General features: G+C 48.7%; 1 protein-coding gene across 1 annotated transcript in view; it reads right to left on the bottom strand.

Annotated features, from left to right (window-relative positions):
- TEKT5 (tektin 5) overlaps window positions 1–23,698 on the bottom strand; it is a 49,893-nt gene that overhangs the window by 18,702 nt on the left and 7,493 nt on the right. The window contains exons 4-5 of the mRNA XM_005889263.2: window positions 19,991–20,134; window positions 15,197–15,419 (exon numbers count right to left, since the gene is read on the bottom strand). Coding sequence (XP_005889325.1) covers window positions 15,197–15,419; window positions 19,991–20,134 — 367 coding nt within the window. The remainder of the gene's footprint in view (window positions 1–15,196; window positions 15,420–19,990; window positions 20,135–23,698) is intronic.

Raw genomic sequence — 23,698 nt, 5'->3', positions numbered from 1 at the left:
ATCCATTCATATATCCACCTACGTACCCATCCATCCATCCACCCATCCATCCATATATCCACTTATGTGCCCATCCATCCATGCATATATCCACCTATGTACCCATCCATCCATCCATATATCCACCTACGTACCCATCCATCCATATATCCACCTACGTACCCATCCATCCATCCACCCATCCATCCATATATCCACCTATGTACCCATCCATCCATCCATCCATATATACACCTACGTATCCATCCATCCATCCATCCATCCATGTATCCATCCATGTCTACCTATCTTCTACCTTTTATCCTTTCTTTATTTGGCCGCGCCAGGTCTTATTTGTGGCACACAGCATGTGGGATCTGGTTCCCTCACTAGGGATCAAACCAGGCCCCCTGCATTGGGAGCGCAGAGTCTTAGCCACTGGACCACCAGGGAATTCCCTCCTTTCTTTTTTTTAAAAAGTCAAACCTTAATGCCAGGAGACCGAGTCTTCTCAGTCTTGGCGCTATTGATATTTGGGGCAGGGTTATTCTGTTATTCTGTGGTGCTTCCCTGTGTGCTGCAGGGTGTTCAGCTGCATCCCTGGTCTCTACCCACTGGGTGCCAATAGCAGCCCCTCCCAAGTCGTAACGACCAAAAGTGTCTCCAAACATTGTCAGATGTTCCCTGGTGTAAAATCGTCCCATTGGAGGGCACTGATCTAGACATTATTGTTGTTGTTGTTGTTAGGAGCAGGGAAGATGCTCACACTGACTTAAAGAATACACTCTGGAGCAGAACACGTAGATTCAAATCCTGACTCTGCCATTTACTAGCTGCACTAGGTAAGGGCTTTAGGAAAATATTTGTCCTTGGTTTCCTCATCTGTAAAATGGGGCTAAAAGTAATCCCTTCTTCACAGGGTTGTTGGCAACCCACTCCAGTATTCTTGTCTGGGAGATTTCATGGACAGGAGACCCTGGTGGGCTCTAGTCCATGGGGTTGCAAAGAGCTAGACATGACTGAGCGTGCACACACACAAACACACACACCACACACACACACACACACCACACACACACACACACACCACACACACGGGGTTGTAGGAGGGAAAATGAGTTAACGTTAGAAAAGCACTTAGAACTCTAGCTGCACGGAGTGAGGTTAATATGCCTCTTGTGATGGAGAGTTTTTTCTTTCACCTTCTACTTGCAATAGGATGACAAACTAGATGGTGATCATCCACATTCAGACCTTGTGACGGCAAGCTCCAGTCCCAGGCTTGGGGAAACGATTAAGTCCTGGCTGGAAATGGTCTTTGGCCCCAAATGGCAAGGTACGTCCTTGCTAGGTGTGCCTAGGACGAAACCAACCTCAGCTCAGTGGAAAAGTGCTCTGATGTTCCCAGCTGGAACAGAAATCCACCCAAGGGCTTTGAAAGGGGGGACGCTTTTGGCAGTGGTGTTGGTCATTTCAAAACATCTGCCTGCATCTTGTGACAGCAGACAAAGCCTCCAGGACCGGGAAATTATTTTTGATGTGAAGGGAAAAAAGGGGGATTTAGCAGTTACAGCCAGCTTTGGGCTTCTGCATGCTTTGTGCAACCTTGCAAATTTATTGTTTTCCAAATTGCGTGCAGCCAAGGGGTTTCCAAGGAGATGCCTGACTCAGTGCAGTTTCCCCAGCTTCGGAAGGCAGAAAGCAGCTTGGAATCCTTTTTCTGGTCAAATGGTGGAAGATTTTCAACGGCAGCTGAGCCCAGGGGCGAGAGCTAGTGGAGGAGGGCTCCAGAGGGACTTGGCCAGAAATGCAAGTCATGAAAGAGCCAGAGCAGCGAGTCTCAAACTCGGCCCACTTGATGTCTGGGGCCCCGGCTTCGTTGTCGGGAGGGTGGACTGCTTTGTGCATCGACATGTTTAGCAGCATCCCTGGATTCCACCCACTGTTTGTGTCTGTCAGGAGCACGCTGCCCCCTTCCCCCTCCACATGGCAAGTTGTAACAACCAAAATATCTCCAGACGTTGACAAATGCCGCTGGGGAGTAAATTCAGCCAGGGTGAGAATTACTACTCCGAGGAGAGATGTTGAGTCAACCCGAGTCACAGTTGTTTCTGTCCAGAGGCTGCCTTCAGACAATGCCAGGCCAGTACACATCCCAGCTGCTCAGAGGTCATCTGGGTTCAGGTGTCCTGAAAGTCCTGGAGGGGCGGAGGCTCCCTGCTACAGAGGACACTTGTACGACTCTGTGAAAATTCACGGGCATCCAGTATCTCAGGCCCTCAGGCATCTTCTTAACGCTTATCACCATTTTCATTAATGAGGTTTTCGCTTATTTAAAAAAGTATTTATCTATTTATTTGGCCTCACTGTGTCTTAGTTGCAGTACTCAAATTCTTAGTTTTGGCATGTGGGATCTAGTTCCCGGAGTGAACCCAGGCCCCCTGTATTGGGAACCCAGAGTCTTAGCCACTGGACCACCATGAAAGTTCCCACTTTAAAAAAAAAATGGTCTGTCCCACTGGGACATAGGGCTTCGCTGGGGGGACAGTGGTAAAGAATCCACTTGCCAATGCAGGAAATGCAGGAGACACAGGTTCAATCCCTAGGTCTGGAAGATTCCCCTGGAGAAGGAAATGACAACTTATGCCAGTATTCTCGCCTGGGAAATTCCATGGATGGAGGAGCCCAGCAGGCTACAATTTCTGGGGTAGCAAAAGAGTTGGACATGACTTAGTGGCTAAACAACAAACTAGAACATAAGCTCATAGGCAGGGCCCCTTGGACCCCATGCTCCTAACTCAGAGTCTAGCACACCGGGTGTGCTTTTAGTAAATACTGGGTCACCCAAAGAGTTTATCCGGGATTTTCTGCAAGACGCTAACGAACTTTTTGGCTAAACCAATACCTCTCAGGGAGAGAGGATTGGATTAGTAAATACTTATTGCACATTTGCACCTGGCAGGCACACTTGGGAGCACTGGTGAAAACTTGGATGTCTGGACCCGAGTTTCTGAGTCAGGATGTCCAGGATGGGACCCAAGGATGTGCACTTCCTTCTAACAAGTTCCCAGATGATACTGATGCAGTTGGTTCAGGATCGCACCTTGAGAACCACTGGTCTGAATGCTGATCCTTTCATTCTCAACCTTGGCTGGGGAGTTTAAAAAGCTGGATGCCCAGGCTACATCCCAACCAATCAAGTCACAATCCCTAGAGATGCAGGTAATTCCAACATGTGAGTGTTGAGAATTGCTCAGCTGTATCTTTTCCTGGGCAAACTCGTGGAGACAGTGAGGGACAGGGAAGCCTGGTGTGCTGCAGTCCATGGGGTCCCAAAGAGCTGGACACGACTTAGCAACTGAACAACAACAATCTTTTGTTTTCATTCTCACAGGATTATTCCTCTCTCAGAGATTAGGAAACTGAGACTCAGAGGAGTTAGTTAGTTTACCAGATGCAACTCTGGTCTTTGGATCCCAGAGGCCATTTCCTTTCAGTTTGCTTGTCCCTCTCTGTCAGCGCAGGTTATAAATCAGACCACAGGGTGGTTTGTTTGTTTTACCATTTTCACAGTTAATAGTCACTGAGCACTTATGAAGTGACCAGCGTGGATGCTCTTATTCCCAGAGCAAACATTTGCCAACCATTATTCCTCCCATTTGACTGAGACATGAAGAGGTAGGGCAACCTGACCTTGGCCACGTAGTTAGGAAGTGCTGGAGCCAGAAGTGAACCCAACCATCTTCACGGCACTGTGCGGGCTCACGTGTGGGAGAAGCATGGGGAGACGGAAGGGGAGACTGGACCAGGAGGCAAGCCCATGTGAAAGCCAGGAGTGGAGGTGAGGCTGGGCAGTGGGTCTCAAGAAGGCAAGGAGCTGAGGACCCAAAGAGGGAGATGTCACAACTTGGAAGAAACTCGGAGACTGTTGGCACACACCCATACCCAGAAGGCACCCAGGCAGCCCTCTGCCTCCTCTGGGCTGCATCTTACTGTCTTCTTGTCTCAGCAGTAACCAATCTCAGGGATTGCCCTGCCCATGGCTTCCAGTCAAAGCATATGATTGGCTAATACCAACTGCAAAGTGCAGTCCTAGCTTCCCTGAGCATCAGTGAGCTCAAAACACCCTCATTAGTAGCGTCCCCAGCTCCAGCCCTGGCTGAGCTAACCTTGCTCATTTTCTCCCTACTCTCCTGTCTGGTCCCTCCAGCTTTCTGCATTTGTTGGCTACCTTCCCAGTTCTGGACCTTGGCTCTGTTTTCCTGATTCCAGCAGCATCTCTCTCACTTGGCACAGTGTCACCATGAACAGATAACTGGTGGACATGGCACCCCCTCCATCACCTCACCATTTGGCACAGCCCTCAGAGCCACCTATATCTGAGCTCTCATAGACCCCCTCATGCTGGGTGTCCTCAGGCACACCCCCCCCCAACCCCACAAAAAAAAAGTGATGAGACCTGAGCCCACATGACACCAGGGAACCGTTGATTCCTGCTGGTACTAAGGCGAGCATCAGGCAGAGACCTACTGCACACGGGGCTTTTCCTGACGGTTACCCTGCCATATCTACATACCCACAAGGGCTCAATGGCTCAGTAGTGTCCGACTCTGTGCCACCCCATGGGCTGTAGCCCACCAGGCTCCTCTGTCCAGGGGATTCTCCAGGCAAGAATAATGGAGTGGGTTGCCATTCCCTCCTCCAGGGGATCTTCCCGACCCAGGGATCCAACCTTCATCTCTTGTGTCTCTTGCATTGGCAAGTGGATTCCTTACCACTGCACCACCTGGAAAACCCCTAGTTATTTAATCTATTTCTTCAAATCAATGCCCTTTTCAGCTTTGAACAAATGTATTTGAAATGGCATCTTTATAGTATTGCCATATGTAGAAAGGGATTCCTTGGTAACTCAGCTGGTAAAGAATTCACCTACGATGCAAGAGACCCTGGTTCATTTCCTGGGTCAGGAAGATTCACTGCAGAAGGGATAGGCTACCCACTCCAGTATTCTTGGGCTTCCTTGGTGGCTCAGTTGATAAAGAATCCACCTGCAATGAGGGAGACCTGGGTTCGATCCCTGGGTTGGGAAGATTCCACAGAGAAGGGAATGGCTACCCAGTCCAGTACTGTGGCCTGGAGAATTCCATAGACTCTATAGTCCATGGGGTCACAAAGAGTCAGACACAACTGAGCAATTTTCACATATGTAGAAAGCGAGTATCTCCTGCCATAGATAGAGGGTCCCATCATGGTAGAGAAGATGGGAAAAGACCTTAATTTCAAAGGGTCAGCGCAGCCTGAGACTTGAAGTCTGCCTGGAAAGGGAGATTCCCAAACAAAAGAGAGATGGCAGAGACAGACTAGTGTCACATCAGGCCTCATTGCTCGACACTGTTGGAAGGACTGACAGAAGGAACCTGAAACAAGAACGTGCTCAGTAGACACGATGGTCTTTAAGGCCTGGCCCATCCACTCCTCACCAGTCTATCCGTCAAGGCACAGGGGCAGGCAGCCCGGCTCCTCAGCACTTGTGCTTGGCTGGTTTTGGAAACGAGCTGTCAGGAGCTTGGCTGCCGGCTCTGGTGCTGGAAGGGATCCGACTGCTTGCGAAGCACAAAAGCGTTTCCCACTCCACCATGGGGTCCAAGCTTTGTTGGACAAATAGAGGGGCTGGCAGCAGGCACTGGGGCCCTCAGATGGTGACTGCAGGTCCTCACCCCCATAGATAGCGCACACCCTACTGCCCCACACCCTCCCAGGGGAGGAGAGGTTCTGCTGGTGTGAATGACCCCTTGGAAGTCAAAACCTCAAAGAAACTTCAGAGTGAAAGCAGAAACCTTACAAGGTGAAAACTCAGAGCCCCTGTGTTCTCTACAGTCCTTTCCAGGCCTGGCTGCTTTCTTGCATTTCCTCCAATGTACAGAGCAGATGTGGAAAAAGATGGGAAAAAATGGAAAGAGTTGCAGATTTTATTTTCTTGGGCTCCAAAATCACTTCAGACAGTGACTGCAGCCATGAAATTAAAAAACGCTTGCAACTTGGAAGAAAAGTTATGACAAACCTAGATGGCATATTAAAAAGCAGAGACATCACTTTGCTGACAAAGGTCTGTATAGTCAAAGCTATGGTTTTTCCAGTAGTCATGTACAGATGTGAGAATTGGACCATAAGAAAGGCTGAACGCTAAAGAATTAATGCTTTGGAAGTGTGGTGTTGGAGAAGATTCTTGAGAGTCCCTTGGACAGCAAGGAGATCAAACCAATCAACCCTAAAGGAAATCAACCCTGAATATTCATTTGAAAGACTGACTCTGAAGCTGCAGCTCCAGTACTTTGGCCACCTGATGCGAAGAGCCTACTCAGTGGAAAAGACCCTGATGCTGGGGAAGACTGAGGGCAAGAGGAGAAGAGAGCTGTTGAGGAATATCAGGGTTGTTGTGGTGTATCAATATATACCAGGGATAGTACCTATCAGTACAACACAGTATCCATTCAAGACACGTAAGACTCAGGAATAAGAAGGAACAAACTAGGGATCTCAACTATGCTGAATGGAAAAAAGCCTAATGAAAAAGAGTGGCTAGAGTATGGTGCCCTTTATGTAATTATTCTGGAAAATGCAAACTAATCTGTAGTGACAGAAAGCAGATCAGTGGTTGTGTTGGGAATGGGGGGGGGGCGGGTCAGGAGGAAGAGATGACAAGGGACACAAGGAAATCTTTTTGTATGTTCACTACTTTGCTTGAGGTGGCAGCTTCATGACATATGTGTGTCAACGCTTCTTACAGTCTACACTTGAAATATAAACAGTTAATTACATGTCAAGTAAAAATAGAGCTGTTAAAAGAAAAACGTGAGGGTCCAAATAATATGTGGGCCAAGTTTGTTTAACCCCTGGACTACAAGTATTTATCCTCTAATTTAAAATCCCTCCATAAAAGCAAAAATAAACAAATGGGACCTAATTAACCTTTAAAAGCTTCTGCACATCAATTAGCAAGGTGAAAAGACAGCTCAACAAATCCACAAAAAATCAAAAATATACAAGCAACTCCTACACTCCAATCAAAAAATGGGCCAAGAACTAAATAGACATTTCTCCAAGAAGACATACAGATGGCTAACAAACACATGAAAAGATGCTCAACATCACTCATTATCAGAGAAATGCAAATCAAAACCACTATGAGGTACCATTTCACACCAGTCAGAATGGCTGCGATCCAAAAGTCTACAAATAATAAATGCTGGAGAGGGTGTGGAGAAAAGGGAACCCTCTTACACTGTTGGTGGGAATGCAAACTAGTACAGCCACTATGGAGAACAGTGGAGATTCCTTAAAAAACTGGAAATAGAACTGCCTTATGATCCAGCAATCCCACTGCTGGGCATACACACTGAGGAAACCAGAAGGGAAAGAGACACGTGTACCCCAATGTTCATCGCAGCACTGTTTATAATAGCCAGGACATGGAAGCAACCTAGATGTCCATCAGCAGATGAATGGATAAGAAGCTGTGGTACATATACACAATGGAGTATTACTCAGCCATTAAAAAGAATACATTTGAATCAGTTCTAATGAGGTGGATGAAACTGGAGCCTATTATACAGAGTGAAGTAAGCCAGAAGGAAAAACATAAATACAGTATACTACATATATATGGTATTTAGAAAGATGGTAACAATAACCCAGTGTACGAGACAGCAAAGAGACACTGATGTATAGAACAGTCTTATGGACTCTGTGGGAGAGGGAGAGGGTGGGAAGAAGAATGGCAATGAAACATGTAAAATATCATGTAGGAAACGAGTTGCCAGTCCAGGTTCGATGCACCCTGGCACTGGGAGGGCCCAGAGGGATGGTATGGGGGAGGGAGGAGGGAGGAGGGTTCGGGATGGGGAACACATGTATACCTGTGGCGGATTCATTTTGATATTTGTAAAAACTAATACAATTATGTAAAGTTTAAAAATAAAATAAAATTAGAAAAAAATAAAATAAAATAAAAATAAAATCCTCCAGGGACTTCCCTGGTGGTCCAGTGGTTAAGATTTCACTTTCTCTTGCAGGGGATGAGGGTTTGATCCTTGGTCAGGGAGCTAAGATTCCATATGCCTCATGACCAAAAAATCAAAACGTAAAACAGAAGCAATATTGTAACACATTCAGTGAAGACTTTAAAAGTGGTCTACATTTTTTTTTTTTTAATCTTAAAAAAAAAAAAAGAAAAACCACTTCATCCTCATTTACTTAGACTTCATCAGGCACCGTGCATTTTGGGAGGCACTGAGGTTGCAAAGGCATGGTAAGAAATTCCCATGACAGCAGTGGTGCAGAGGGGCCTGGCCAAGGTGAAGATGGTGGCAGAGACAGCCTGTTACCTGTATTCTCCAGTTAAACTCTCAAGGTTTCCTGAAGAATCTAAAGCAATTGAACTTTTTCTCTCTGTAAATCTAGTCGGCCTATTGAAGAACCGAATGCCCTCTCAACAAGCTGCCAGCCCATTAGTTGGCAACATCAAAAGCAAGCAGTGCACTTAGGAGGCCTCAGCAATGGTCCAGGCAAGAAATGATGGAGGCTCAGGTCAGAGCGGAAGCAGAGGAGGAGGGGTAGTGATGAGCTTCTGAAATTTGAACCAACAGGATTTACTGATGGAGAGGATGGGGGCGTGGGAGAGAAAGAGCGGCATCCAGGTGGACTCTGAGATTCAGGATTGAGCCCTGGAAGCTTCTGGAAGCATCTGGAAGTGAGAGCTACTAACTGAGATGGGGGAAGGGGCTCCAGGTGAAGGAGAGCCAACAGGAAAGTTCCCAGCTTGAAAGCTGGCTCATTCTGTTTGCTACAGGAAAGCCTTCAGCCAGGGGCGGCGGGGGGGGGGGTGCAGTGAGGGTGGGGGGAAGGGAGGTAGAGGGGGGAGGCTGTTGAGCAGAAGCAGAGAAATCCGATTCCTCTCTCTGACAGCCAGTCAACGCTAAGCTTCTGCCTCATCCTGACTCCCCAGCTCCTAACATCATTCGCTCCCACCACATTAGTAATCAAGATGGAAAATGAGATTTTGATTCAAGGGCATGCATCTCAGAGGGACGGCAGAAGCCCCAGAGGGACATATACATCTGCATAAACCTGGGAAGATCTGTGTGGCGGGCTGAGCCGGCCTGAGCCAGCCGGATCCCTCCAGGGAAGAACGGCTGGGCTTGGCTCAGAAGCTTGGAAGTAAAATGCAATTAGAGAAAATCTGATTAGAATGGGATGACTGTGCCTTGCCTCTTGGAAAGATTTGGTTCTCCCAATATTTTTGAGTCTGGAAGACAGAGGGAGGAGGAAGGGGTGAGAGAAGAGCAGACAGCTTAAAATTGTCAAGATCAACTTGCTCTACAACCTGCACTCTTGCCTGCTTTTTACCAGCAGCACTGGGGACCCCGGAGGTTGTTCACAGTGCAGATTCTCAGGCTCGACTGCAGACCTTCTCGGTCAGGATCTGCATCTCGATGCAATCCCCAGGTAACATGGGTGATTTCAGCACAGAAAATAATAGTTGAGACCCAAGTCTATTTTGCTGTTCTCCAAGAGTCAGGGGCTTCACAGGTAGCACTAGTGGTAAAGAACCCGCCTGCCAATACAGGAGACATAAGAGACATGGGTTCGATCCCTGGGTTGAAAAGATCCCCTGGAGGAGGGCAAGGCAGCCCACTCCAGTATTCTTGCCTGGAAAACCCAATGGACAGAGGAGTCTGGTGGGCTACAATCTATGAGGTTGCAAAGAGTTGGACACAACTGAAGCGACTTATGCACACAAGAGTCAGGCTTTCACCCACCATCTTTACCACTATAGGCATATCCCTTCACACCATTTGTAACATGGTTAATAATCTTTTAAAATCAACTGTCTTTTTCTCAAGTGGGATTTCGTTTCCAATCTCAGCCAATGAAGCCTTCCTCGGGATTAAGAGGACTCTTAGTCCTTTTCTCTTTGACATGGACTTGTGCTGGGGATTGGTCAGACTTTCCAGGAGACTCTTCTGCTTCAGACTAAAATCAAGTATATGTCAAGTAACTCGGAGACACAGCTTCGTGTGTCGTCACAAAACAAGCATGCATGTACCGTTTGTCAAATGAAACTGAAAGTGGAGATGATGAAACCAGCTCTGAAGACATGGAAGTTTCTTACATAATGCAGTCACAGAACGATCTGAATACTATATTCTCTCTGTGTGCCAAATGATGTAACTTACTAGAAGAGAAGAAATGAGATCTATGTTCAAAGGCAACTTCTGAAATGACTGTTTAGGACTGAAGATTTAGTGTGTTTTATAGAAATCAGAGGACCTGGCATGGAACTGAATGATACCCAATTGTCTGTTTCAAAAAGCTAATTTTTTATTTTAAATCAAATGGCATGTTGCCTTCTTATCTTTTTTTTTTTTTCAAAAAGACACTACCCCTGCTTTTAACTCCATGGAGACTTATTTATGAATAAAGTGTGTTCTATTACCTGTCAAAAAAAAAAAAAAAAAATAATAAAATCAACTGTCTTTTTAAAAATTAAAAAAAAATGTATCTGTTTAAAAATAAAACGTTATATCACTATTATCAGTGGAAAATTGGCATCATCTGCCATAAGGGAAATAACCATTAAAATGTACGAACAAGATGAGAGTAAAAGCGTGTGATTTAAACTCTGGGTACAGCTGCCAGCCCAAAGGTCTCAGCCTGAGGTCCACATCCTCTGCTTCAAAGGGAGATCAGTTGGAGTTAAAGAGCTGAGGAAGGCATTCTAGCATCCGATGGAGAATTTCCCCTTGAGAGCATCACAAGGGTTGAAGGGGACTTCACTGATGGTCCAGTGGTTAGGAATCTGCCTTCTAATGGAGGGGACATGGGTTCCATCCCTGGTCTGGGAACTAAGATCCCACGTGCTGAGGCAGAGCAACAAAGCCCGTGCCACAACTAGAGAAGCCTGTGCACCCCAGTGAAGAGCCCACATGCTGCAGTGAAAATCCAGCACAGCCAAAACGTTAAGAAGGAGGAAATACCTTCTCACCATGTGATTGCATGCTATTAATGCTGCGTCCTTGCTTACACACCCAGTCATTTCCCCTGCCGGGACCTCACGCCCACAACTGCAGAACAAGCTCTGTGGGACCGCAGCGCCTCTCCCCCACTGCCTCCCCTCCCCCCTCCTCCCTCCCCCGAGGTCCTTGTATCTTCCACCCTCCCCACCACCCCCTCTCGCCCCACAACTTTGAGTCTCCCTGTAAAGGGCACCTTGGACTGGGTAATCCAGAGACAAGCCCCTCCTCTGGCCTCGCCCCTTCCCTAGCCACGCCCCCCACTGGGAGCCTGGTTTTCAGGAGCTATCAGTTCTCAAAGGCCGCAACTCACTCTGTGACCATCAACTGCTTCAGCTCAAAGAGGCCACCCACCGTTCGTTAAGCAGTGGTCAGTACGACTGGGTGACATCCCAAGGCCCCAGAGTGTGAGGACCCAGGATAAGTTCCAAGGCTTGGGGTTTGGCCTAGGGGATAGACCCCCATGATCATGGTAGACAGCTAAGGCTGTCTACACAGCCCTGAACCACTGGGACATTCAAAATCTGCTTAGGGAACTGTGTAGACCTGGTCTTTCAAAGTGAATTCCTATGACCACCGGGTCAATAATTGCTGTGCAGCACAGAAAAAGATAGTTGTGTGCTTAGTTGCTCAGTCATGTCTGAGACTCTTTGCAGCCCCGTGGACTGTAGCCCACCAGGCTCCTCCGTCCATGGGATTTTCCAGGCAAGAATGAGTACTGGCTTGTTTGCAAAGGAACTGGTAATTAAATAATGATGATTAATAAAAATCCACTTGGTGGCAAAAACTGATCAGCAGTGATGAGGCTGTTAGTAATCCTTGAAAACTTCCCTGGAGATACACGGAAAGGGGAAATGTTTGCTCCCTACCCTCACCCAAAAGATCCCTTTTTCTTTATCAATAATGTATTGATTTTATTAATTAAATAGATTAATAAACACCTCTATTGAGAGTTTACTGTGTACCAAGCACATTCTAAGGGATCCATAAAGATCAACTCACTAATCCTCACACTGTCGGCATCAGACAGGAATCCTGACCCCCAGTTTCACAGGTGAGAAACCAGCCGCTGTGACCCAACTTAATCCCAAGTCACCTCCAGGCCTCAGACTCATGTGGTAAAACCTGATGATGAACTGTATTTGATCCGCTACAGGAAACACCAAATTAAAGAAATCACTTGCACAAACGGCCCAAAAGTAGAAGCCATTCAAGCATCCATCGAGGGATGAATCGTATATACATCCATGTAATATCATTCAGCTTTATGAAGGATACTCTGATGCAATCTACAGCACAGATGAACCTTAAAGACATTGTGCTAAGTGAAATAAGCCAGATACAAAAGGACAAATACCATATGATTCTACTTAGCTAAAGTACCTAGTCAATTCATAGAGACAGAAAGTGGAATTGGTGGTCACCAGGGGAGAGGGAGGGGGATGGGGAGTCATGGTTTAATGGACACAGAGTTTAAACACAGGGTTCTTTATACTTTGGGAAGATGACAAATGTTCTAGAGATGGATAGTGGTGATGTTTGCATCATGTGAAGATACATAACATGACGGAAAGCATTAGTCGCTGAGTCGTGTCTGACTCTGCAACCCTATGGACTGTAGCCCACCGGGTTTCTCTGTCCATAGGGATTATCCAGGCAAGAATACTGGAATGGGTTGTCATGCCCTCCTCCAGGGAATCTTCCTGACCCAGGGATTGAACCTGGGTCTCCTGCATGGCAGGCAGATTCTTTACCATCTGAGCCACCAGGAAAGCCGGACTTGATGGAACTATACACTTAATAATGGTTGCTATGAACCGAATGTCTGTGTCCCCCCAGATTCAGATGTTGACACCTAACCCTCATTGTGACAGTATTGGGAAGTGGAGTAGTCTGTGGGAGGTGATTAGGTCAGCAGTAGCCTCATGAATACCCACTCCAGTACTCTTGCCTGGAAAATCCCATGGACGGAGGAGCCTGGTAGGCTGCAGTCCATGGGATCGCTAAGAGTCGGACACAATTGAAGTAACTTAGCAGCAGCAGCAGCCTGATGAATGGGAGTAGGGCCCTTCTGAAAGAGGTCAGGGAGCTCCACACCTCTCTGCCATGTGAGGACACAGGCAGAGGACAGTATCCAAGAACCAAGAAACGAGTTCCCACCAAACACCATGCCTTCTGGGGCCTCGATCCTGGACTTCTCAGTCCTCAGAAGGCTGAGATACAAATTTCTGTTGTTTATAAGTCACCCAGGCTATGGTATTTTTGTTATAGCAGTGCAAAGCAACTAAGACAATGGCAAATACTTTGTTATGTATATTTTATCACAATAATAGACTGATTTTTCAAGGAAGGAAGGAAGAAGGAAGAAAGGAAGGGAGGAAAGAAAGAATCCGCATGACCTCCTGTGTCTTCCCCTCCCTCCAAACTCATCCCACCTGCATCATCTTGAGAACACTCGCCCCCACCCCAGTCCTTCGGCTGCCTAACTCCCTATCCACCTGCTCTTGATGTAACTGCGACAACTGCCTGTCTGATCTACCTGAAGTAAGGACCCCAGGAGATCTCTGGCAAATCTCCTTGCTTCTTCTCTCACTAACACTTATTACAACCTTGCAATTATTTAGAGGAACTTCTGTTTTATGGGCTTCCCTGGTGGCTCAAACTAAAGAATCTGCCTCCAATGCCAGAGACCTGGGTTCAATTCCTGGGTCAGGAAGATTCCCTGGAGAAGGGAATGGCTACCCACTCCAGTATTCTTGTCTGGAGAATCCCATGGATAGAGGAGCCTGGCGGGCTGCAGTCCATGAGGTCACAAAGAGTCGGCTAACACTGAGCGACTCTTTGTGACCCCACGACTGAGCGACTAACACTGGGCTTTCCTGGTAGCTCAGTTGGTAAAGACTCTGCCTGCAAGGCAGGAGAACCTGGTTCAATTCCTGGGTCAGGAAGATCCCCTGGAGAAGGGATAGACTATCCAGTCCAGAATGCTTGGGCTTTCCCTGGTGGCTCAGACAGTAAAGAATCCACTTGCAATTCAGGAGTCCTGGGTTTGATCCCCTGGAGGAGGGCATGACAACCCACTCGAGTATTCTTGCCTGGAGAATTCCATGGACAGAGGAGCCTGGCAGGCTACAGTCCATGGGGTCACAAAGTGTCAGACATGACTTAGTGACTAAGCATAGCACTCCATACTCCACGCCAAAGGGTGGCCTATGTGGGTGGCCTTAGAGTGCCCCCATAATATCCATTAAACCCTGGCTGCAGCCCACTAAACCTCACCAAACATATATACAATAAAAAGGGGTAGTGTTTGCAAGTTCAGGTTCAATGCTAGTCCCCTGCCTCCCCCGCACCCGAACCAGATTGTCATCCCTAAGTCCTTACTGTGTATAAATTTGGCAGCCACCACTGCTTCCCACCACAGCTACCATAAGCCCCCTGAAGATGGGTACCAGGAGACTGTTCGTGTGGCTCCTCTTCTCATTCCAGTCCCTAGCCCAGCATCTGGTACCCAGTAGGTGCTCTAAATTTAGCAGAGAGGATAGATTCCATGCAGCAGAGCTTCCCCCAGGGTTGGGAAACAGCATGATGGTTCAGATGCAGCAGTAAGGAAAGGGGCTTGTCGGTGAGGAAATAGCAGAGGATTCTGGCAGGATTAAGCTATCCTTGTGGCTCCTCCAATTCAAAAAGCACCCCACCCCTCCACGGGGGTGCCCTTGAAGCCTTTGAAGGTCAAGAGGTTACATTTCTTAAGATGTTGATGTGACATTTCTTAAGATCTTAAGATTAGCTCAGACCTGTTTCCTGGGGGTCTGGCATTGACAACCATTCTCACTGGTCACGCTCAGCCACGTCGCCCTCAGGTAGACTGAAGGACCCTGGGGGCCATCAGCAGCCTCTTTGGGTGCTGCTATGCCAGCTAGGCCAAGCTCCATCATCTAGTGAGCAAGGAAGAGTTACCCACAGGATGCTGGAGTCTCCTCAGGAAGCTCACAGCCTCCACCCCCTTTTGGGTGAACAGGCTCATAAACCGTGGACCATTGCAGCAGCAACCAGAAGCCGCGGAGATCCAGGAGTGGGGGAGGGGAGGCACGTGGTGAGGTCCTGGCAGCGTGGACGACGGTCCTCCCGGGCATCTCGCTTACCTTAGCCAACTGCGTCTGCAGCTTGTTTTTCACGTCAGTCTCCTCCGCGATGCGAGCGTTGAAGGCCAGGTTGGTGTTGGTGAACTGCCTCCACAGCTGGTCTGCCAACACATCGAAGAGGTTCTGCGCCTCCTCCCGCAGCCGGATGGAATTGGCCCTCATGTTCTGCGAGTGCCGGATGTTGTCGTTACTGAACTTGGCCCACGTCTCTGGTACGGAGATCCTAGGAGAGGCAGGAGAGAGAATTTACCAGGCGAGGAGGATGGGGGATCTGCGGCAGGCTTGGAGATCTCTGCATCCGGGGTTTCTCAGCCTTGGCGCTTCTGACGTTCGGGTCAGGATAATTCTCTGTTGGGGCTTCCCTCGTGGCGCTAGTGGTAAAGAACCCACCTGCCAGTGCAGGTAGACGTAAGAGACTCGGATTCAATCCCTGAGTCGGGAAGATCCCCTGGAGGAGGGCATGGCAATCCAATCCAGTATCTTTGCCTGAAGAATCCCATGGACCCAGGAGCCTGGCAGGCTACGGTTCATAGGGTCATACAGAGTTGGACACAGCGACTTAGTACACATGCAGGCAATTCTTTGTTGGGGTGGGGATGATGGGCTGTCTTCTGTAGGATGTTTAATAGCATCCCTGGCCTCTAACCACTAGATAGATGCCGGGAGTAATGCTTCTCTCCCTGTTACAGTCAAAAATGTCTCTGCTGCTGCTGCTGCTAAGTCGCGTCAGTCGTGTCCGACTCTGTGCAACCCATAGTCGGCAGCCCACCAGGCTCCCCCATCCCTGGGATTCTCCAGGCAAGAACACTGGAGTGGGTTGCCATTTCCTTCTCCAATACATGAAAGTAAAAAGTGAAAGTGAAGTCGCTCAGTCGTGTCTGACTCTTCAGGACCCCACAGACTGCAGCCTACCAGGCTCCTCTGTCCATGGGATTTTCCAGGCAAGAGTACTGGATTGGGGTGCCAAAATGTCTCTAGACACTAACTACCAAATGTTCCTTGGAGGAGGAGGAACAATGACCCCTAGCTGAGCCACTGAGCTGATCCAAACCCTTCATTTACAGATAAAGCAACTGCAGCCTGGCTGGCTTCCTCAAAGGGCACTTGGTGAATTGCAAGAGGGGAGAGATCCCCTGGATGGGTTCTTTTCTTTAACCTTCCCTCCTTCTCCACCAAAAACATAGATTCAAGAAGGGGACATCAGGCATGTTGCTGGCTGCAGGGCCCCTTCCATTCAGGGATGAGCCTGTGGCCACACTACTTGCACTGACTTATTCACTCAGCAAATGTTCTCTGAACACCTACCACACGCCAAGACTTTTTCCAGTCACCTGGGATAGAGCAGGTGACATCCTCGTCCTCATGGTGATGAATTTCCAGGGGAGGGAGATAGACAATAAATTAATAAGATGTTTACACCTGGTGTTACGTTCTGGGAAGGAATTTAGAAGCAGAATGAGGAAGAGAGACAAGTAGAGTGGGTCATTATGTGTCAGTCTAGGTCATAAAAGGAAATAGATGGAATTTATACTCAGAGAACACGGAGGGGCTCATAGATTAGCGAGTGCACAAAGTTGTCACCACCCCAGCTGTGAAAGGAAAAGAGAGGAAGCCATGGAGAATAAATCCTCAACATCCTTCTCCTTCATCTCCTTCTGGTGACCCTCTTATTGGCTGAACCCTGCTGGGAACCAGATGGCAAACACCCAGGAAAGGCAGTTTGTAGAGGGCAAACTCCTCTATCGGACTCACACCAGGGCAGCTAGAGAATGGATCTGGAAGGATGAAGAGAGCTCAGGCTACATTAGAAAAGGCAGGCTGGGAAGGCTTCTTGGAGGCGGTGACACATAAGGGATTCAGTTTAGGGAAGAGAAAGTTCTTCCCGGTTGAGTATGTAAATCCGTGCAATAAGAGTTTTCTCCTCCGGGAAGCCTTTGAGAAAGAGAGACACATACACATGTTCCTTTGAGCTGACTTCAGTCCCCAGGTAAACCAGATTAGATACATTTTTGAGGTCTTTTCTAGCCGGGAAGTCTCCAGTTCTTAAAATAAAGCAGATTTTTATTCTCAGACAGCAGGAAAAAAGAGATTCAATCATCTGAAATAGAAGGCTCTTTCAGGACATTTTAAAGCACTTAGACTGCATGGTGACTAGAAATATTTTAAAAAGCATACAACATGTGCTTGTTTTGTCTGGCTTTTGCAGGAGTTAAAATCAAACTTCTGGAGAGGTCTCGGCTTCTAGAGATGTGAGAGGCCACTGAGTCTGATCCAGAGCTTTCATCCAACACTGACTTGAGGCTCAGAGAGGTGAAGTGTCTTCCCCAAGGTCACACAGCTACTCACCATCAATCGAGGAAGGAGGAGGCACCAAAGAGAGCAAAGAACCACCCACAGATGGACTCTGAGGGTACCTGCTGCTGTTCAGTGGGATGCTATCAAAGTCAAGGGCAGCAGCTGCAAAGCCCCCCTCCCCAGGAGCAGACAGCTGAGCTCCGCAGGGAAAATAGCCCACTTATTCACACTCTCCCTGGGGAGGTTTGCCGCGGCAGCCTGTCTCCTCACGGGTGGCGTGCCTCAGGAGGGGGGGACATGCTTTCTGGAGCCTGTGTCCTCTAAAAACAGGAGGACACAGCAGGCTTTGCTGGGAAGGCAGGAAGGCACGGTGGTAAAACAGGGTCCCAGTGTCCCACGTGACTCAGACTGAGGCTCTGTCACTTGCTGTGTGAGCTTGGACCAGTCACTATACGTCTCTGAGTCTCAGGTTCCTCATTGTGAAATGGGGATAAAAATGGTGCCTTCCCTGGAGGCTGCTGACTGACTAAATGTGAGACCCCCTATCATGGCACCTGACAATAGAAAGCACTTGATAAATGTTTATTTTTCACGAAATGCTCTGGAGGGGCTCAGCATAGTGCCCAGCCTATAGCAAACAGCGGGTAAAAGGCAACGGCTAGCATCTTCATCCACATCATCCAAGGTGATGAGAAATTCCATGAACAGAGTTACGGCAATGCAAACTCCAAACGTGCTGTGACCTACCGAGACATGGCCTCGCCTTAAGAAACCCCACTGGGACTTCCCTGGTGGTCCAGTGGTTAAGACTCCATGCTACCAATGCAGGGGGGCCTGGGTTTGATCCCTGGTTGGGGAACTAGGATCCCACGTGCAGCCAGGTGTGGCAAAAAAAAAAAAAAAACCATATACAAAGCCTCGAGTTAGCACATCTAGGGAGCAGTTAGTCATCCCAAATGGCAGCTCTGGCCTTCCAGCTGGAGTCACTGGAATAGCAGACTCCTTGAAATAGCAGACCCCTCGTGGGCATGGAAATCAGTCTCCACCAACCAGCCTGGCCTCCCAGCTTCCAGGAAGACATTTACTTGGGAAGGGAACCTTCCAGATTCCCTGTCCAAATAGGCAGCTGTGGCTGAGGGGACTGGGCCCCCCTCAAGGCCTTGTTCACCTTGCCACCGCCGTGGGGAAGTCAAATTTGCCCAGACAAGGAGAAGGGCCCCTGGAAGTTGTCATTGCAGGAAACCCCAAAGGGTTCTTTCAATAGCCGCATGTTTAATACAATCCAGAAAGCGACCCCAGCATGAGCCAAGGGTCCCTTCCTTCTCTCCCCTCCCTCCCTCCTCCCTTTCATTCATTTTCTCAGTCAACAGACATTTATTGCACACTGACTATGTGAAAAGCACAATTCTATGTGCTAGAGGGTTTTTTTCTTGAAGGAAATCCGAGACCCCATCCTCTGCGTGTACCCAGAGCATATCTCTCCATCCGTCGTTATCCCAGGCCTCAAACTACCAATGGGGAAAGCTCGCTTTCATTTTCAAGCAATTCCGTGATGCTGGGACATGCCCACAGCAGTCCAGGCAGACAGGAGGCACCTATTTTATGGTTGTTGTGACAAGAAAATCAGGTCACACAGCAAGCGCTCAATAAATGTTAGCCATCATCATTCCCGACGCAAGGATCTGTGCTCGGTGCCTCAGACGCCCACGTTTCCACTCTCACAGAAACTCTGGGAGGTGGATGTTATTTTTATTCCAGTGGTAGAGGCGGGGAAATGGAGCCCGGAGAGATTAAGTCCTTTGTCCTGAGGGTTAATTGAAGCCTGGATCTGAAACCAGGCAACCTGGCTCCAGAATCCACTCTTTTTTTTAAGCTTTTTATATTATTTTTGGCTACACAGTGAGGCATGTGGGATCTTAGTTCCCCATCCAGGGACTGAACCCTCACCCCCTGCATTGAAAGTATGGAATTTTAGGCCCTGGAAGTCCCAGAACTCACACTTAACCAGAGTGGGCAGGCATCAATCGGCTCTCCCAACCAAGCTTTTGTTCCTCCTCCTCCTGGTTAAAGCCATCTTGTCTTGTAATTTGTTCAATGCACCTGCCAACCCAGGTACCCCAAGAGCAGCGGCTGTGGGACCCTCACAAGCCAATCAGCTGTGCTCCCTTCCTGGAACTTGGGTCTTGGTGAAGTGGGCAAGACAGTGGTGCTCCAACACCAAAGCCGATTAGCTCATTCAGGCTTCCAGAACCTCCCCCTACAGCCTTCCCCTGGAGCCTCAGGCTCCCTGACAGCCTTCCAGTAAATTCCATCATAGCTTAGCCAGAATCGGATTCTGTGGCATGCAACTGAATTCAACCCACGACCCATTCAGCCCACGGCTCCACACTTGACTGGGGCCTGATGCCCCTTTTCCATTCCTTGGCAGGAGTGGACCCAAAGCCCCCTCGTGGCTCCCCTCGGGCACAGCCAGGTGGGGACTGAGAGCCCGGTACTTACATGCCATCAATTTTCTCCACCCCGTGGAAGAAGCTGATGCAGTCTGACGTGTTCCGTAGGTTAAGGCACTTCTCATCAATGAACTCGGCCGAGTTTTTGTCCTCGAGGTCCCTCTCCAGGGCATGCTGAGCATCTCGGTTATCACTAGGAGGCAAGGACGTGTCCCTAGATTGTGCTTCCACCCAGAGTCCCTCACCCAGGGTCACAGGGGAGATCAGTGCAGAGCCACTGCTGGAAACCGAGTCTCTGGACCCCAGGAGGATGTTCTGTCCACCCCCAGTAACTTCCAGCCCTCTTCCCACCTTAAGGCCCCACCACACACCCAGGGCCTCCTCCCACTCTCCCTCCCATCCCCCCAGTCCAAACAGACCTGTTGTCACTTAGAACAGGAGAGAGTAAACATTTATTGTAAAGGGTCAAATACTATATATTTTAGGTTTTGCGGGTCATGTGGTCTCTGTTGCAACTAACTGCTCAACTATGTAGGAAAACAGTCATAGCTAATCTGTAAATGAATGGTCATGGCTGGGTTCCAATAAAACTTTATTGACAAAAACAGATGGTGGGCCAGTTCTGGCCTTCCGACTGTAGTTTGCTGACCTAAGGCTTCAAAAACAGGTCAGGAGCAAATAAATTAAATCCTCACGCTGGGTCTCCCCCCATCAGGATGCACCGAGAGTCATGTTGGGGCAGGAAGAGCCCTACTGGGGCCCTTGGGGCCATTGGAATTGGCAAAGCCATGGAGAAATGGGGCTCCATCCTACCCTATGAACCAGAATGTGAAGACAGACCAGAATGGGATACTTCTTTGGTGGTCCAGTGGTTAAAACCCATACTTGCACTGCAGAAGGCATGGGTTCCGATCCCCAGTCTGGGAAATAAGATCCCACATGCACCTTTGTGACCCCATGGACTATAGCCCACCAGGCTCCTCTGTCCATGGAATTCGCCAGGCAAAAATACTGGAGTTGGTAGCCATTCCCTTCTCCAGGGGATCTTCCCGACCCAGGGATCGAACCCAGGTCTCCTGCATTATGGGCAGATTCTTTACCATCTGCATCACGAGAGAAGCCCCTTTCACTTTCATGCCACGTGGCAAGGCCAAAAGATTAAAAAAACAAAAACAAAAAAAAAGACCAGAATGTAGGAGAGACGCATACCAGAGCATCAGAGGAGGACCTGGGGCCTCAGACTCACGGGTTAGTCGGTCCAGCTCCTAACCCCAGCTAATGAGGCCCAGGGAAGGAGGGGGCAGCCCGTCACCCCCAGTAGGAGATTCTGGCCAGTGCCAAAGCTTGTCCTACCGTTGTCCCACCGGGAAAAGCCTGAACTTGGCTCCTGCCCAGTCAGGAAAGCCTTTTCTGCTTTGCTGGGGCATCTGGCAAGGTGAGGACTCAACCCTGCCCAGATGCAGGCCTCAGGCCTCGTTTAGAAAACCTTGAGTCCACAGCCCAGCACCTGCTCAGGGCCAGGGTGGCCCCAGGTGGGTCAGTGATAGAGCCTTCCCACGGGGTCAGGGCATACTGAGTTCTGACCCTCTGATGAGGCTGCGGCCAGTTCTTGGTTAGCCGGGCTGCCCTGGCCACTCGAGCCACCACCCTCCGAGATGACAGGCATCCTCTGACACACAAGGTCAGCCGCTGCCCAAGGTCACTCTCTCCAGGGTGAGCAGACCTCTGATCCTGGCAAATAGCAGAGTCCCGTCCACCTGCTCTCATCTCCCCCAGACTTGCACTGCCTCGACGGCTTCCCTCCCAGCCTCTCCTGTTCTCTTTTGCTCTTTCTCCGTGTCTGTCTTTTCCAGCTCTCTCAGTCTTGATTTTTCTGTTTGTCCAGCATGTCTATGTCCCTCTCTGGCCCTCTGTCTCTCTGCTCGTCATCTCTCTCTGTTTACAGCTTCATGTCTTTCTCTTTCTGTCTCTCTCTCCCTCTGACACCAGCTCTCGCTCTGTCTCTCTCATCCTATGTCTCCCAGTCAAGGAGACCACGCTGGTCATTCTAGTTTTCCTGCACAAGCAGCCCTCTGCTCACTCCAGTTTCAAGATTTCTCTTCCAGGGTCCAGTTCCCCAGTTTCAAGTCTTGGATTTTGTTCACTTTTTCGGCTCAAACTGTCCCATTTCCCAAACTACAGGCCTCCTGTCACTCCGACACAGAATTTTGTCACAGCCCCAAGACAACCACAAATGCAAAAGCATGCTCCTTTGCTGGGAAAAAAAAAAAAATAGGCAATCATAAACATAAGGGCAGGGCTTCCCAGGTGACTCTGTAGTAAAGTATCTGCCTGCCAATGCAAGAGATGTATGAGACTCGGGTTCAATCCCTGGGTCAGGAAGATCCCCTGGAGAAAGAAATGGCAACCCACTCCAGAATTCTTACCTGGGAAATTCCATGGACAGAGGAGCCTGGTGGGCTACAGTCCAATGGGATCTCATAAGAGTCGGATACAACATAGCGACTCAACAACAACATCAACAAACATAAAGGTAAGAAAAATCCAATAAAGACATTTGCTGCCCAGAGAATTCTCTTTGTTAAAACTTTCCTGTTCTAAATACAACTGCTGAAGCCTTTTTTAAAAGTTAGTTAATTTATAGACAAATATTAAGCAAATTTAGTCCAAGCAGTAGATGAACTGCCAGAAATCAGGACAGAAGCACAAATATGGTATTCAACTCTCCTTTCATCCATTCAACTGCCACCTCAGTCACCACTGTATTTGCATCTCATTTTGACATTTCTCCACCTCTGAGGTCTCCCTGAGTCTTCCCAGCTCCTCTGTCCCTGACTGCACCCTTAGATCTGCAGGTAGCTTTTCGACATTGCCCTGGATGACATTTTATCCTGGACAATTCTCTCCAACCCTGCCACCCTTTTTACAGCCTCAGTGGGGTCAGGGAGCTGCTGTGTTTATCAGGTGGGGGTGACTGCTGTTTCTGGGGATACAGCGGACCAGGGTACCAAGCTCCCAGAGCCTGAGTATAAGCTCCCAGACCCTTTAGCATCCCATACAGGCTGCCCACTTGCCCTACACAGCAGGAAGGGGCAGTCCTGGTAAGGTTGCCAGCCCATCTAAATGAAGAATGGAGAAACCAGTAGAACAGCCTGCCCTGCAAGTGCCCAGCTCAAGAACCAGGCTGCTACCTCCAGGCGATCTGAGTGCCAAGGGCTCAGCTATGAATCTCACAAGTCCTGTAAAACTCAAGCCTCCCCTTCAATTATAGGGGGGCTGGGGGGGTTCGGGGTGGGGTGGTTCCTGGCTTGTCATGACACCAGGTGCATAATCTTCCAACAAAAAAAAAGCTGATTCCTTTGAAGACTCAAAGGAATGATGGCTCAAGACGTCCATCAGCTCCCTTCTGGAGATTCCCAGGCCCCCTCACCTTGATGGCCAATGCCACTCACTCTTGGATGTATCCCAAAGTTCACGACTCACACGGGGAAGCCACAGGCTAAGAGGACCCTCAGGGAACCTAATTTCTTTTGCCAAAGGACTCACACTGCCAACAAGAACCACCAGTGATGTGCTGACTCATGAAAATCAATCAGTAGCATCCTATTGGTAGACTGAGATCAGCCATGGGGGTAGTATTTACATCCCTGAAATTGACAAACGTGACAAATCAGGATTTCTCTCTTTTCCTGGGGAGAGCTGATTGTTAAACTCTTACCAACACACCACTGATCAAAAGAACCACGTGGAGATGGGG

This window comes from Bos mutus, chromosome 25 (genome assembly GCF_027580195.1).
Source record: "Bos mutus isolate GX-2022 chromosome 25, NWIPB_WYAK_1.1, whole genome shotgun sequence".
NCBI lineage: Eukaryota > Metazoa > Chordata > Mammalia > Artiodactyla > Bovidae > Bos > Bos mutus.
The sequence above is the reverse complement of the archived record's forward strand: the minus strand, read 5'-3'. Positions and strand labels throughout refer to the sequence as shown.